This window comes from Trichechus manatus, unplaced genomic scaffold, assembly GCF_000243295.1.
Source record: "Trichechus manatus latirostris isolate Lorelei unplaced genomic scaffold, TriManLat1.0 scaffold00027, whole genome shotgun sequence".
In the NCBI taxonomy this organism is placed as follows: Eukaryota; Metazoa; Chordata; class Mammalia; order Sirenia; family Trichechidae; genus Trichechus; species Trichechus manatus.
Genome location: NW_004443963.1, coordinates 8,333,493 through 8,350,773, shown reverse-complemented (window position 1 = coordinate 8,350,773; position 17,281 = coordinate 8,333,493). Strand labels below are relative to the sequence as shown.

General features: G+C 42.4%; 1 protein-coding gene across 3 annotated transcripts in view; it reads right to left on the bottom strand.

Moving 5' to 3' along the window:
• RFX4 (regulatory factor X4) overlaps window positions 1–17,281 on the bottom strand; it is a 195,538-nt gene that overhangs the window by 47,945 nt on the left and 130,312 nt on the right. For all 3 annotated transcript variants that reach the window (XM_004373788.1, XM_004373787.2, XM_004373789.3), the window contains 3 exons: window positions 15,019–15,163; window positions 9,908–10,002; window positions 9,359–9,476 (listed from right to left, as the gene is read on the bottom strand). In XM_004373788.1, the coding sequence (XP_004373845.1) occupies window positions 9,359–9,476; window positions 9,908–10,002; window positions 15,019–15,163 (358 nt within the window). The remainder of the gene's footprint in view (window positions 1–9,358; window positions 9,477–9,907; window positions 10,003–15,018; window positions 15,164–17,281) is intronic.

Here is a 17,281-nt window from a genome sequence, read left to right as displayed (position 1 = left end):
CTCTGTCCAGAACCCTCTGTTGTGATCCTGGTCAGAGCAGTCAGTGGTGGTAGCCAGGCACCATCTAGCTGTACTGGACTCAGTCTGGCGGAGGCCTTCATAGCTGTGGTCCATTAGTCCTTTGGACTAATCTTTTCCATGTATCCTGTTCTAATGAGAAACTATTTGTTCTGTAAACCTTCATCTAAAGTACAATAAAAAAATTTTTTTTAAATAAAAATGAAATGCAAAATATGTAAACTCTAACAGCATTGAAAAGAGAGATAGATGGCTCCACAATAACAGTAGGAGACTTCAACACACCACTTTCAGTGAGGGACAGAACATCCAGAAAGAAGCTCAGTAAAGACACGGAAGATCTAACTGCCATAATTAACCAGCTTGATTTCATAGACACATACCAAACACTCCACCAAACAGCAGCCAAGTATACTTTCTTTTCCAACGCACATAGAACATTCTCCAGAAAAGACCATATATTAGGCCACAAAGCAAGCTTTAACAGAATCCAAAGCATCGAAATATTACAAAGCATCTTTTCTGATCATAAAGCCATAAAAGTAGAAATCAATAACAGAAAAAGCAAGGAAAAAGAAAAATCAAACACATGGAAACCGAACAACACCTTGCTCAAAACTTACTGGGTTATAGAAGAAATTAAGGATAGAATAAAGAAATTCATAAAATCTAACAAGAATGAAAACACATCCTACCAGAACCTTTGGGACACAGCAAAAGCAGTGCTCAGAGGTCAGTTTATAGCAGTAAATGCACACATCCAAAAAGAAGGGCCAAAATCAAAACATTAACCCTACAACTGGAACAAGTAGAAACAGAGAAGCAAAAGAAGCCCTTGGGTGCCATAAAAAAGGAAATAATAAGAATTAGAGAAGAATTAAATGAAATAGAGAACAGAAAAACAATTGAAACAGTCAAGAGAACCAAAAACTGGTTCTATGAAAAGATCAACAAAATTGATAAACCACTGGCCATACTGACAAAAGAAAAACAGGAGAGGAAGCAAATAACCTGTATAAGAAATGAGTTGGGTGACATTACAACAGCCCCAACTGAAATTAAAAGAATCGTAACAGAATACTATGAAAAACTGTACTCTAACAAATTTGAAAACCTAGAGGAAATGGACAAATTCCTAGAAACTCACTAGCTACGTAAACACAAACAGAGGTAGAACAACTAAATAAACCTAAAACAAAAGAAGAGATTGAAAAGGTAGTTAAAAAACTCCCAACAACAAAAAAAAAGCCCTGGCCCGGACGGTTTCACTGGAGAATTCTACCAAACTTTCAAAGAAGAGTTAACACCACTACTACTAACGGTATTTCAGAGCATAGAAAAGGATAGAATATTCCCAATCTATTCTATGAAGCCAGCATAACCCTGATATCAAAACCAGGTAAAGACATCACAAGAAAAGAAAATTACAGACCAATATCCCTCATGAACATTGACACAAAAATCCTCAACAAAATTCTAGCCAATAGAATTCAACATCAAAAAAAAAAAAGCACCATGATCAAGTGGGATTTATACCAGGTATGCAGGGATGGTTCAACATTAGAAAAACAATTAATGTAATCCATCACATAAGTAAAACAAAAAAGACAAGAACCACATAATCTTATCAATTGATGCAGAAAAGGCATTTGACAAAGTCTAACACCCATTAATGATAAAAACTCTCAGCAAAATAAGAATAGAAAGGAAATTCCTCAACATAATTAAGGGCATTTATACAAAGCCAACAGCCAACATCATCCTAAATAGAGAAAGTTTGAAATCATTCCCCTTGAGAATGGGAACCAGACAAGAATGCCCTTAATCACCATTCTTATTCAACATTGTGCTGGAGGTCCTAGCTAGAGCAATTAGGCTAGAAAAAAGAAATCAGGGGCATCCAAATTGGTAAGGAAGAAGTAATAGTATCTCTGTTTTCAGATGATATGATCTTATACACAGAAACCCCCAAAGAATCCACAAGAAAACTACTGGAACTAAGAGAAGATTTCAGCAAAGAATCAGGATACAAGATAAACATACAAAAAGCAGTTGGATTTCTCTACACCAACAAAGAGAACTTCGAAAAGGAAATCACCAAACCAATACCATTTACAATAGCCCCCAAGAAGATAAAATACTTAAGAATAAATCTAACCAGAGATGTAAAAGACCTATACAATGAAATCTACAATACACTACTGCGAGAAACCAAAAGAAACCTGCATAAGTGGAAAAACATACCTTGCTCATGGAAAGGAAGACTCAACATTGTGAAACTGTCAATTCTACCCAAAGCAATCTACAGATACAATGCAATCCCGATCCAAATTCCACCCACATTTTTTAAGGAGATGGAGAAACAAATCACCAACTTCATATGGAAAGGGAAGAGCCCTCAGATATGTAAAGCATTACTCAAGAAGAACAAAGTGGGAGGCCTCATACTACCTGATTTTAGAACCTATTATACCGCCACAGTAGTCGAAACAGCCTGGTACTGTTACAACAACAGATACATAGAACAATGGAACAGAATTGAGAATCCAGATGTAAATTCATCCACCTATGAACAGCTGATATTTGACAAAGGCCCAAAGTCCATTAATTGGGGATAAGACAGTCTCTTTAACAAATGATGCTGGCATAACTGGATATCCATCTCCAAAAAACTGAAACAAGACCCATACCTCACACTATGCAAAAAAAAAAAAAAAAAGACCTAAATATAAAGCCTAAAATGTTAAAGATCATGGAAGAAAAAAATAGGGACAATGCTAGGAGCCCTAATACATTGCATATACAGAATACAAACCATAATTAACAACGCTCAAGTACCAGAAGCAAGACCAGATAAATGGGAGCTCCTAAAAATCAAACACTTATGCTCATTGAAAGACTTCACCAAAAGAGTAAAAAAACAACCTCCGACTGGGAAAAAATTTTTGGCTACAACAAATCTGATCAGCATCTAATCTCTGAAACCTAAAACATACTGCAAAACCTCAACAAAAAAAAAAAAGATAAATAACCCAATTTAAAAATGGGCAAAGGATATGAACAGGCACTTCACCAAAGAAGATAGTCAGGTGGCTAACAGATACATGAAGAAATGCTCATGATCATTAGCCATTAGAGAAATGCAAATCAAAACCACAATGAGATACCATCTCACCCCAACAAGGATAGCATTAATCCAAAAAAACACAAAATAATAAATGTTGGAGAGCTTGTGGAGAGACTGTAACACTTATATACTGTTGGTGAGAATGTAAAATGGCACAACCACTTTTGAAATCGATTTGGCCCTTCCTTAAAAAGCTAGAAATAGAAGTACCATACGATCCAGCAATCCCACTCCTTGGAATAAATCGTAGAGAAATAAGAGCCATCACACAAATAGATATATGCACACCCATGTTCACTGCAGCACTGTTCATGATAGCAAAAAGATGGAAATAACCTAGGTGCCTATCATCAGAAGAATGGATAAACAAATTAAGGTATATTCACACAATGGAATACTACACAATAATAACGAACAATGATGAATCCATGAAACATAACACGGAGGAATCTGGAAGGCATTATGCTGAGTGAATTTAGTCAGTTGCAAAAGGACAAATATTGTATAAGACCACTATCATAAGAACTCAAGAAAAGGTTTAAACACAGAAGAAAACATTCTTTGATGGTTAAGAGGGTGGGGAGGGAGGGAGAGAGGTATTCACTAAATAGAGAGTAGACAAGAATTTTCTTAGGTGAAAGAAAGGACAGCACACACTACAGGGGAACTCAGCACAACTGGACTTAACCAAAGCTGAGAAGTTTCCTGAATACAACCAAACACTTGGAGGGACAGAGTAGCAGGGGCAGAGGTCTGGGGACCATGGTTTCTGGGGACATCTAGGTCAACTGGCATGACAAAGTTTGTTAAGAAAATGTTCTCCATCCCACTTTGATGAGTGGCGTCTGGGGGCTTAAAAGCTAGCGAGTGGCTATCTAAGATGCATCAATTGGTCCCAAGCCCCTAGAGCAAAGGAAAATGAAGAACACCAAAGACACAAGGAAAGTATTAGCCCAAGAGACAGAAAGGGCCACATGAACCAGAGACTGCATCATCCTAAGACCAGAAGAACCGGATGGTGCTCTGCTACCACCAATGACAGCCCTGACAGGGAACACAACAGAGAGTCCCTGACGGAGCAGGAGAAAAGTGGGGTAAAGGACTCAAACTCTAGTAAAAAGACCAGACGTAATGGTTTAACTGAAACTGGAGGGACCCCGGAAGACATGGCCCCCAGACTCTCTGTTAGCCCAAAACTAAAACCATTCCTGAGGACAACTCTTCTAGACAAAGATTGGACTGGACTATGGGACATAAAATGAAGACAGCACTTCTTAGCTCAAGTAGATACATCAGACTAAATGGGCAGCTCTTGTCCAGAGGCGAGATGAGAAGGCAGAGAGGGTCAGGAGCTGGTTGAATGGACAGGGGAAATCCCGGGTAGAAAGGAGGAGTGTGCTGTCACAGTATAGACAGAGCAACTATGGTCACATAACAATGTATGTATAAATTTTTGTATGAGAGACAAACTTGAATTGTAAACTTTCACTTAAAGCACAATAAAAAGGAAAAAGGAGAAAACAGAAAAAAAAAAAAAAGATTACAGCCTAGAAAACCCTATGAGGGCAGTTCTACTCTGTCACATGGGGTCGCTATGAGTTGAAGTCTACTTGGCATTTATCAACAATAATAACAACAAAAAATGTACCTATTACCTTAGGGGGCAGTGAGTTTATGTTAATGGGGGAGGAACAACTCAGAAAACCAGGGTGAGAATGGATGCAGAACTTGAAGAATGTAATCAGTGTCACTGAATTTTACATGTAGAAACAGTTGAATTGGTGTATGTTTCGCTGTGTATATTCTCAACAACAACAAAATAAATAAAAAAGAAAACCCTGTGGAGCTCAGTTCTATTCTGAAACACATGGGGTGACCATAAGTTGCAATCAATCTGACAGGAACTTTTTTTTTAATGAAGAGTTAATGTGAGAATTAAATGGTAGTACGTGCTTCTGAAATATGTTATTATTATCCTGCTTTTGCTTCATTGTTCTTGTTGTTAGGTGCCGTCGAGTTGCTTCCAGCTTATAGCAACACTATTTACAACAGAACGAAACACTGCCCAGTCCCGCGCCATCTTCACAATCGTTGTTATACTTAAGCCCATCTTTGCGGCCACTGAGTCAATTCATCTCATTGAGGGTCTTCCTGTTTTTCCCTGATCCGCTGCTTTACTAAGCATGATGTCCTTCTCCAGGGACGGCTCCCTCCTGATAACATGTCCAAAGTATATGAGAGGAAATCTTGCCATCCTTGCTTCTAAGGAGCATTCTGGCTGTACTTCTTCCAAGACAGGTTTGTTTGTTCTTCTGGCAGTCCATGGTATATTCAGTATTCTTCGCCAACACCATAATTCAAAGGCATCAAGTCTTCATTGGTCTTCCTTATTCATTGTCCAGCTTTCGCATGTATATGAGAGGTGATTGAAAACACCATGGCTTGGGTCAGCTGCACCTTAGTCATCAAGATGACATCTTTGCCTTTTAACATTTCAAAGAGATCTTTTGCAGCAGATTTGCCCAATGTAATATGTCATTTGATTTCTTGACTGTTGCTTTCATGGGTGTTGATTATGGATCTAAGTAAAATGAAATCCTCGACAGCTTCAGTTTTTTCTCTGTTTATCTTGATGTTGCTTATTGGTCCAGTTGTGAGGGTTTTTGTTTTCTTTATGTTGAGGTATAATGCATACTGAAGGCTCTAGTCTTTGATCTTTATCAGTTAAGTGCTTCAAGTCCTCTTCACTTTCAGCAAGAACTGAATGAGTGTGAACATCAAGTCCCTGCATCTTAGCAGGCTCTGTGTAAAGGAGGGCCAGGCCAGGACATCTAAGTGTGGAGACGCAGTCTGGAGGGCTCAGAGCCATCCCTCCTTCATTGTGGCCACCTGGGCTGGTGCTGCTCCTTGACCAATGCCCGTGTGGCCTCCTAGGCCTGCCTGAATGGGTGAGCCTTTGATGCTAGGCCAGAAAACAAGCATGTAAAAAAGGGAAAACATGGGCAATGGTGTGCAATCCGGCCCCATCAGCTGTCAAACTCAGGCCTGCTTTTCAGACTGTTTTATGCTGAAGTACTTCCTGGAACTATTGTTCCCTTCCAAACCGTTCCTAACAGTGGAATAATTGGGCATTTGGTGAAAATAGAGTGAAAGGTCAAAGTGCCAGCACTAACTTGGGACCCAGGTATCTTATGAACTAAAGTCAGATCTGTCAGCAGAAAATTTATTTGCTTTTCTTTCTTTTTTTTTTAAATAGACACTAGTGCGCTCAGCTCTATTAGGATTGAAAGTTCACTGCCTGCTACCCTACCTTTGCTGATTAATTTTGCTAGAGACCACCACTTGCAGCAGCAAAGAAAGAAAGTCTGGCTACTTTAGTTCACAGCATAGGCTTTTTCAGTGAAAAGGAATTAGGGAGAAAGGAGTGAAAAGGAATTAAGGAGAAGAAAGGAGTCAACTACCTTTGAAAGAGGCTGTTCTGGAAGGAGGTGATAGAGTCCCCCACAGGATCATTGTGATATTCCACACGATCATTGTGATGGTCAGCCTGCTACGCTAACACACAAACCCCGCACCCATTCACAGCGAAAAGGATCGTGTGGGAGTTATAAGATAGATAGAGCTGGCCCCGTGGTTGGGGGAGGGGGCCGGGGAACAGAGGGCTCTTTTTCCTAATTAGCTGTTTTCATACAAGGAACACATGACCCAAACACAACCACCAACTGTGTCTTTGACACATACAGGCAGAAAGGGGGAGCTGAGCTTTTGTCTGCCGCAAATTCTTTCAACTCGCCTGTCACCCCAAGCTGCAAAACTCAACAATGAGTCAGATGAGTAGGACCATTTCAGAGTGTTTGCTAAAAGGTCTTGGAGACAGGTATTATTTCAACCCTTTCAGGGCTGAAAAATACTGTAAAAGTGAAATTGGGTTAATATCTCTCTTTCCTTTCTAAAAGGTTTGTGACCGTATTTTACCATTTGCCGGAGTTTGCAGTATGTCTTAAAATAGTGTGTCATTCAGAGACAAAGAAATACATTTTAAGGAGCCATCTTTCTTAGTAAGCAGTCTAAACTGTTTTTAGAACCCTAACCATTCTACTGTCTACACTTCCTTTCTCACACTGACTGCTGACTAAGAACAAATGAATTTTAAAGTATATGGCAAAGGAAATTGCTTTCCCTGTCTAATGAAAAGTAGTTGATAATATACAGTCAGTTTAAGAATCAGCAAATTGAAGAATAGGGATAAAGCAAGGAGAGGATGCTTGTTCTGTGTGTGTGTGATACTGTTGATTCTTTGATCTTAAAGCAATGAAAAAAATCTCCAGTTTTTCCAACCGTTCACTTAACTGAAAGCAGTTATGCACGAATGGTTTTCCCAGAGCTAGAGGTAACATGTGCTAACAGTAACTGTGCTGAACTGGAAATCATCAAAATGCTATGCTGGATGGCACTGCCCAGGTAGCAGTCACCAGAGCATTTCCATATACAGCTGAAAAAGAAGTTGCACGTGTAGCCATGGTGCAGGCAGGTTCAGAGAACTTCTCAATGCGGAGAGTAAAGAAATCCACAACAAAACCCTTCTCCAATTGGGCAAACACGGTCTTTCACAGACAGCACTGTTTAGAAAAAATAGTGCCTTCTTTGTTTCACCACATATTCACTTCGTTGTATAGCACAACTGGAAAATGGTGACAAGGCCATAAAAAGCTAGATGGAAAAGTGTCAAATTAAACCCAGAGCAAAAACCCAGAGCCGATTGGCTTAATTGGAGATAATGAGAAATGAAATCACATCTCTACTTGCAAAGTAAAATAGAGAACTGAAGCAATTACCCAGAAAATTTACTAACAGCCCTTTACCGAATGCCTAGGAAACAGAGACCCAAGTGTTTTGAGATTTCAGATGTCAGGATAATGCCTTGAAGTCCCACCTAGCTTTGCTAATGGTGACCTGGCCTCAATGCATACTCCTTTCCAGTAAAAAATAGAAAACTGTGTCTCACAGTGGAGCCTAGCATTCACCCCGAGTCAGTGGTCAGGTTGCTGCTGGAAGAGACTATTCCAAGCACCACAGTGGGCAGAGTTCGGTCCTGCTACACCGAAGAGCAGTAGAGAGGAGTTAGGGTGGGGATGTCTCCTGGAGATGATGGGAACCCAAGGGGTCAGTAAAACAAAAAGGGAAATGCAAAAACTCTTGTTATGGATTGAATTGTGTCCCCAAAAAATATGTGTATCAACTTGGCTAGGCTATGATTCCTAGTATTATGTGACTGTCCACCATTTTGTCATCTGATGTGATTTTCCTGTGTGTTGTAAATCCTATCTCTATGATGTTGATGAGATGGGATTGTGGAAGTTATGTTAACGAGGCAGGACTCAAGCTACAAGATTAGATTGTATTTTGAACCAATCTCTTTTGAGATATAAAAGAAAGAAGTGAGCAGACAGACATGGGAACCTCATACAACAAAGAAAGTAGTGCCAGTATAAGAGCACTTCCTTTGGACCCCGAGATCCTGTGCTGAGAAGCTCCCTAGTCCAGGAGAAGATTGATGACAAGGACCTTCCTCCAGAGCCAACAGAGAGAGAAAGCCTTCCTCTAGAGCTAACACCCTGAATCTGGACTTCTAGCCTACTAGACTGTGAGAGAATAAACCTGTTTGTTAAAGCCATCCACTTGTGGTATTTCTGTTTAAGCAGCACTAGATGACTAAGACGGCCCTCTTCTAGGAAACCGACTAGGGCAGGATTTTAAGAAAACTTTATAGACAGTTTACCCACCGCTGGGGTGTCAATCAAGCCACTTGCAAATGTTCAAATAGAGGTTTCTTCGTGTGCCCCAGTCTTGGGAAGGCCACAGCTATGGAATTCTACAAGATGGACTCATGGAAGCAACCACTGGGGACATGTGGCAAAGGGAAGCACAGCCACTGCTTTTATTCCTCTTTAAACTCAAATGGTACTATTTATGTACAAATCTCTCACTTTCAGAGTTACATATTTAATCTTTAGCATGCAATGTCATCTTTCTCCCTAAAAATCCTAACAATGTCATGTCCCCCAGAACAGATGCATTTCAGGGTGATGTCCTTGTGGCCTTAGAAATAGCAAGGAAGACTGTGGCTGCCTTCAGAGAGGTGGGCTTGATTGACAGAGCCCAGGGAAAAAGTGTTTGGATGTGTGGGGTGGTGCGTGGCTGGAGTAGCCTTACCGAAGCTGGGGGCACTATGCAAGGTCATGTCCCGGATCACCCTTGTGCCAAAACAGGACCACATCAAGAGGAACTGCTGGGCCACTTTCTTCAGAGACCCTTGTCTCTTGGCAGCAACCTACAAGAAAGTGAATGAAAGGTTTTAATAGTGGCCTACTTGACCTTTCATTTATTACTGTCTCCTTGAAAAATGACAGGAAGGCTTATGGGTCTCCAAGTTCAATACTAGGGAGAAATGGTTTTTGACTTTTTGTTTTTAGTGGCAAAAATACACTTTAAGGAATGAAATATTATGGAGAGCCCCAATACACACAACAAATAAGAGAGACACTGATCTGGTTGAATCAGGGGTGGGAGACTCAAGAGTCCTTCCACCTGCTGCCTCTACCTTCTCAGCCCTCCACTTCCCCAACCACCACCATCAGACCTCTCATTAGAACCCTAGGGTTCCACAGTGGCTGAGGAACGTTCTAATAGCTCACTGTGGGGCTCTGTATTATCCACATGTTCACAAAGGTGAGTGGTGGACTGCAGCTCCAGCTTACCAACCTTCACAACACATCGGTCCACCATGGTATCCAGCCACTCAATGTAGGACTCAATGGGAGACTGCTCCTCCAAGAGATGGTCAAACTCCTGGTACACTGTCAACAGAGAAGCCCACACAAATCACTGCAGTTGTGTTTAAACAGAGATACATCTTCAAAGGGCAGAGGAATAAAATTTATTTTATAGAATAAAACTCCAAAGTCTTAGCAGGGCATTCAAGACAATAAAATATGCCCCAACTTACCTTCGCAAGCTCATCTTCCATCCCTGCCACCACTGTAAGCTTTGGCCACCCCTGATCACTGGCAAGCCCTGCTTCCCCAACAAGCCCTACTTTTTAATAGCGTTAGGCCTTTTCTCAGGTAGTTCTTTCTGCTTGGACTGTCTTTACTCTCTTCTCTGTCTGGTTCTTCATGGACCAGCTGAAATGGCCCTTATGTGAAATCTTAATCCTACACATACTCCTTTTCAGCAGAACTGATCACTTCTCCTCTATACTCCCAGGGCACTTTATTATCTGTATTTGACCTTTATTACAGCACTATTAACACTGTGCTATAGCTAGGAGTATGTATGTGAGTGTTTATGCATGCACATGTGTGCACGTATCTCTTATCTTCCCACTAGTTCTTTGTGTTATCTTCGTTATCTTGTGCATTATTTGCAATAGAGCTGTCATCCAATAAATGCTTGTATGAATGAATGAATGGGCAGAGGCATTGTTGTTTTTGTGCTCTCTGCCCAGTGGTAGGGCATATCTGGTCATTCAAATGTTTCTGGACTACAGATACATTGGGCAAGTGGCCTAACCAGCCTCTCAGTGCTGAGTATGCAGTAGATGCTTAATAAATATATGCTGAATAAATGAAGCAATCTCTCTGCCCCTAAGTTTCCTCATTAGTCAGAAGGGGATAATCACACCATTTCACAACCTGTTTCCAGCTGCGAATCTAGAACTGTTCTGTAATCTATAAAGCAATTTAGAAAACAGAACCATATCTGTGGTTATCTCCAATTTGAAACAATCTCTCTTCATTAAATTTTTTGGCTTTGTATATTTAAAAAAACCAAAAACAAACAAACAGAAAAACCATTGCCATTTAGTCAATTCCAACTCCTAGCAACCCCATAAGACAGAGTAGAACTGCCCCATAGGGTTTTCAAGGAGTGGCTGGTAGATTCGTACTGCTGGAGCTTTTGGTTAGCGGCCCAATGCTTAATCACTGCACCACCAGGGCCCCATTTTTGTATATAGAGCTCCATAAATCAAACCATAATTCAAGATCTATACATTTCTATGGTTTTCTTTTATCTGAGCAGTTTTTATTCTCCCATTTTACAGGACTGGGCTGCTCTGTTTAACTTAGTTGAAGACTGCTACAAGAGATTTAGAATAAGAAGGGTCTTTAAAAATCGATGTAGTTGATCTCTCATTTTATAGAAGCTACGTCTCAAGGAGATTAAATGACCCATTCAATAAGTGACAGAGCAGGGACTGGTACTCAGGTCTCTGAACTTCTCTTTAGTGTTTTTTCACTCTTCATAATACTGCCTGTGTTTTTAAGGTACTATGCTGCACTTAATGATGACGATAATGGTGGTGGTGGTGATAACAATGCTCGCGGCTAACCTTTACTGAGTGCCATGCACCAGGTACTCTTCTGGAGACTTTACATGGATGTGCTTGTTTAACCTTACGACAGTCCCGAGAATGTGAATGTCATGAGGGCAGGGACTGTGTCGTGTTCATTGTTTTTCCCCAGGACCTACAACGGTGCCTGGTGCACAGTAGCTGCTTAACTGTTTGTTGAATGAATGAATAACCCAAGGAGGTAGGTACTGTTATCATCCCCCATTTTAGACATAAGGAAACGTAGCACTCATAGAATGGTAACTTTCCAAAGGTTTCACAGCTAATGAATAGCAGTGGGCAAGCCTCAATCAAGTGCTTGCCTCTAAATCACTGCACTATACTAGCTCTACACCTTGTACCAGGAATGTGGCACCCATCTCATTTAACCCTGCACATTATCTCCGTTTTACAGATATGGAAATCGAGGTCACAGTGCCCTTGAGCCACGGTTTGAATCAAGGTTTGTTGGGCATCCCAAACCCATGTTCTTACCACAGCACTATTTAACGCTCATTCTAATTAGCACGCTCAAGTACCAGCATGTACTTTTTAACTTATGGTAAGCCAAGCATTCCCAGCCAGGACGTACATCACTGATGTGATGGTAATCCACTAAAGCAAGAGTTTGCAGACTCGTCCACTGGTTTAAGGCAATAAGAGTGCAGCACACAGGTGCCCCTCACCCTGCCCAAGGTGACCTTTGGTCCAGCTCACTCTGTGATCAGGAACGTCCCCAGATGTCTGGTTGGGAGGTGCAGGGATGACACTCTGCCAGCAGACCCTCTGCCTACAGGCTTGGTTCCTTCCTAATCCCCCACTTCCCAGCACTGCATCACATGGCATTGTCCTCTTTGGGAAGATGCAACATATTTGTAAATTGCTTCTTCAACTTCTGATTTGCCACTAGGTCTATGTTCCATATGGGAAGGGCAGTGTCCATTTTATTCACTGCTCTTTGCCCAGCATCTAACACAGTGCCTGACCCAGGGTAGGGATTCAATAAGTACCACCTGGATTGGCAAGAACCACATCACTTCCTTCCCCTAGAAGAAGAATACCATCAGAGCTTAGAGGGTACCATTCTGCCCTGCACTGAAGGGAACTTGAAGAGGGAAGCCCCAAATGGTTCTTTTTCCTCCGTGGTGCTCCAGCAGAGGCTTAGAGCCTGGTCTCTAAAGCAAGTGATGGTGACTGTTTTTCCCTATCAGTCTTGTCCACATAGAGGAGAGAAGAGATCTGAGTCTAACGCTGCTCGGAGTGATTAGCAGAAGCAGGAAGTCAGATCATTCTGGGTTTCCATTCATGTGTTTGGCCCTCCATGACATTACTGGACACCAGTGCCACACCTGGCTGGTGTGAGGCCCAGGGGGCACCAGCTATGAGAGGTATGACTATGCTGCCAGGGCGCTCAGAGCCTGGCTTTCCATTCATCTTCTAGCAGGAGTAGGGAAAACAGAACAGGAAGCATGATTGTGAGAACTTGGAAGGATCCTGGAACCTCTGAAACTCGCCCCCATTTTGTTATTTTCTCTGTAGAGTGAGCAGCACTCATGCCTGGTAGTGAAACTGGAACTAGACTTGGGTTCTAGGTCCAGCCCTGCTGCTTAGTGGCTGTATGACCTTGGGTGTGGTTCACTGGCTCTCTGAAGCTGAGTTTCCTCATCTGTCAAATGGGGGTGATAAGAGTATCTTCCTCGTGTGGTTGATGTGGTGATCAAATGGAATCATGCACGGGCCGGTTTGGCACAGGACCTGGCACAGAATAGGCAGTCCAGATACTGAACGATTATTTTAGTGAAGAGCACTAAAACTCTTAACGGGGAAATGGCTTTGGAGACAGCAAGAAGGGGAGGAACTGGGGGACTGGCTGCCACTTGGGGCCAGCCCTAGAGAAGAACCTAAGGAGTGGAGTGATGGCAGGGAGCCCTGGAAGCCAGGGAAGCGGGCTGGGGGCTGCCACGGAGGAAGAAATAAAAGCCTGAGGTGAGCCCTAGGGTCGACCAGGAAAGAGGCCTCAGGGAAGGTCCACAGGGTCAAACACTTCATCTGTCCATTTGCTGCTTCTTTTTTTTTTTTTAATTATTTTATTTTTTGTTGTTGTTGAGACTACACAGCAGAACACACACCAGTTCAACAATTTCTGTAAGTATGTCCATTTGCTTTGGAAAAGAGCATAGTGGAAAAGAGATCTCGAGTAAGCACATCTTAAAACCAAAAACCCATTGCTGTTGAGTAGATTCTGACTCATGGCAACCCTATAGAAGAGAGTAGAACTGCCTCATAGCGTTTCCAAGGCCATAATCTTTACAGAAGCAGACTGCCACATCTTTCTCCCATGGAGCGGCTGATGGGTTAAAACCACCAACCTTTCGGCAAGCGCTTTAACCACTGCATCTCCAGGGCTCCTAGGAACACCTTAGGGAACGTTATTTCCTTTTAAGAACCGCATGCTTAGGTTGACTGAAAGTTTTCCCTCAAGACAACAGTGCAAAAGGCATATACTGGAAATCTGAGGGGACTGGGACTTTGAGAATAATAGGTGGGATGGCCACTCGGGAGGTCCCTGAACATGCCATTTCCACTCTCATGATCCTGGGACTCACCCCATTGGGAAGGTGAGGGTGCAGCAGCTGGTACATCCCTGGGAGACGTTCTCAGCACCAACCTGGTCTGAGAGCTGGAGGGAGGCGTGCTGACTCAGCCTTCTGGCTCTCGTGAGCCCTTTTCCAGAGGCCAGGGAAAGGAAGGCTAACCAAAGTAAGGATGCGGCCTACAGATGCACATCCAGGGTCCCTGGGCTGGGAGATGTCCTGGACAGCAGACTGGGGTAGGTGTTTGAGGAATAGCAGAAATGCACTGATAAGGATGGTGTTCTCTGGCCTTCTTGTGCTCCTTTACTGCTAAGAATAAGCAACCTGACCACATCAGGATAATATCTGGAGCAATATACCTGCAGCATGTATGTTAGCAGTCTGGCCATGGGACATGAACATATGTCCCCAGAAGCAAATCACCATCTACCTCCTTCTCAGACATCTTATTTAATGAGATTGAAAGATTCATTTGGCAATGGGTGGGCTGACTCATGAGACCTTCCACTGAAAAATATGCAGTGTATCCACTGACTCCAGGCTGACATACCCTGAGAGAGGCAATAAACTTTGGTTCTGATGTTTTTTTTTTCTAATGCTACCTCCATGGAACTACGCTGGCATTCAGGGGTCACATGGGTCTTCTGCTTGACACTGTGTGCTGCCCAACTGCACCAGAACCTTTTTTCCCCAGCAATGTTGACACATGTCCTCTTAAATCAATTAACCCTTCCATCTGGGCTGACCCATTTAATAGGAACAATAAGAAGGAGGGGACTCCTGGGAGGAGGACGGGGTGGGAATGCCATTGAAATATTTATCAAAGATTTTTTTTTTTTTTTTTAAAGCAACAACAGAAAGACACAATCCCTGGTGGAACATCTTACACTGGATGATGAGTTTCCGGTGTTCGTCGCGAGAGTCTTCCATGGTGTAAAGGGTTTGCTTGGTGATGCTGTTCAGGTCCACATTCCTCCAGTCTTCCAGCATTTGGAACGTGATGTCTGCGCTGTGGATCACTGTTCGAGATGCCTGTAATCCAATTCAATCAACTCATTAGCTCGTGAGTTATTAGGTTAAAGCTCTTTCACTTTATTTTCCTTTTATGCCTCTTTATTGGATCTGGTTTTGGTATTTTACAAACCACAGTACTTTGAAACTCAGGGAAAACACAATTTCAGGAAATCAGCAGTTCACTCTGTCACTCAGAAGACCTGTTCGTTGTTCTACCTTGTGGCTCTCTCCTCACATCTCTTCCTCAACAAGAAACTGCCAAGGTGGCCCAGGCAAGACCAAACCTTGTTGTTCCCATCCCTTTTGTCTTGACCCTGTGGAACAATAGGATGAAGCCCAGAGATCTGTCAGCTTTCTGATGTGAGCCTGTGGCAAGGGAGTTCTGTGCTTGATAACCTATGTGTCTCTAGCACCTGAAAAGTGACGGGCCTAGATTTAGGAATGTTTCTGCTACCCTAGACTATAATAGATTTAAATACACACAGAAACACACACATACATTTTTGTTTAAACTGTAGAAGCAAACCCTCATTAATAGAACTTAAATTTACAAGTTGGAACAACGTCGGCAATACTGATAAAAACAAAAACATTTCCAGGATCACTTCCTTTTCTTGCATGCTTTCAAAAAACATCTTCAATCAAAGATTTCAGATACAAGTGGACAGTATAAGGCTTCTGATGCTTGTGAGAGGAGCTCTGGTGGCACAGTGGTTCCGTGCTTAACTGCTAACTGAAATGTCGAGGTTCGAACCCACCAGCCACTCCTCGGGAGAAAGATGTGGCAGTCAGCCTCCATAAAGATTTATAACCTTGGAAACCCTATGGGGCAGTTCTATTCTTGTCCTCTAGGGTCGCTACGAGTAAGAACTGACTTGCCGGCAATGGGTTTGGTTTTGGGGAATGCTTGTGAATTTCCAGACGAAGGTAACTACTGACAGCCCCTTGTTATGCCCAGACTGTTTGAGCACAAGCAAATTCTCACTTAACCAATCTTAGAACTCTTTGAAGCATTCTCTGAAGGCCACAGAAGCCTAGAATACATGAGTTGGGTTAGCCTCTAACAATAATAAAACAACTAAGCACGAAGGTCAGGGGTTCCAAATTCAAACATAAAGCCCGATGCTGTTGAGTCATTTCTGACTCATAGCGACCCTATAGGACAGAGTAGAACTGCCCCCTAGGGTTTCCAAGGCTGTAAATCTTTATGGAAGCAGACTGCCACATCTTTCTCCCGAGGAGCCACCGGTAGGTTCAAACCACCAACCTTCTGGTCAGCAGCCGAGCACTTTAATCACTACACCACCAGGGCTCCTCTAGATCCAAACATACCAGATTCAAATCCAGGCCTTGCTGCTGACCAGTTGATTAATTTGGGGAAAGCAAACAAATTTTTCCTAACTTCAGTTTCCTGATCTATAAAATGGGGTTGTAGTAGTACCTACCTCTTAAGGGTGGCTGCTGTTGAGGATTCCCCGATATAATGTATAAAAACAGTGCACCGAAGTAAGAGCTTAATAAAGGTGACTGCGTCATTCAGATGTTCTCTTTGCAGTGATTGTATTGAACCCTCAAGGCCTTTCACATGGTGTCCCCACTGTCTGGAACACTCTTTGCCTGCCCCACCTGGATCCCCCAGCCATCATGTAAGCTTCAGCTTGAATGTCACATCCTTGGAGAGGCCTTCTCTGACCACTTTTTCTAAATAGGACTGAATGCCCTGTTTTTCTCCATTTCCACCTGTGTCCTTCATAACACACTTATCACTTATTTTTTTGTTGTTGTTGTTAACTTTTTTTTATAGTGAGGGCAGGTACCACTAAGCACAGTGTCTAGAACACAGTAAAACCCGTTGCCATCAAGTCAATTCTGACTCATAGCAACCCTATAAGACAGAGTAGAACTGCCCCATAGGATTTCCAAGGAGCAGCTGGTGGATTCCAACTGCTGACCTTTTGGTTAGCAGCTGAGCTCTTAACCACTGTGCCACCAGGGTTCCTGGCACACAGTAAATAAAAAAAATAACCAAACCTGTTGCCATCGAGTCGATTCCAACTCATACAGTAGGCACTCAAAATTTTTTGTGGATTGAATGGCTGAGATGTGAACGCGAAGCCCCTTGCTTGGTGTATCTGA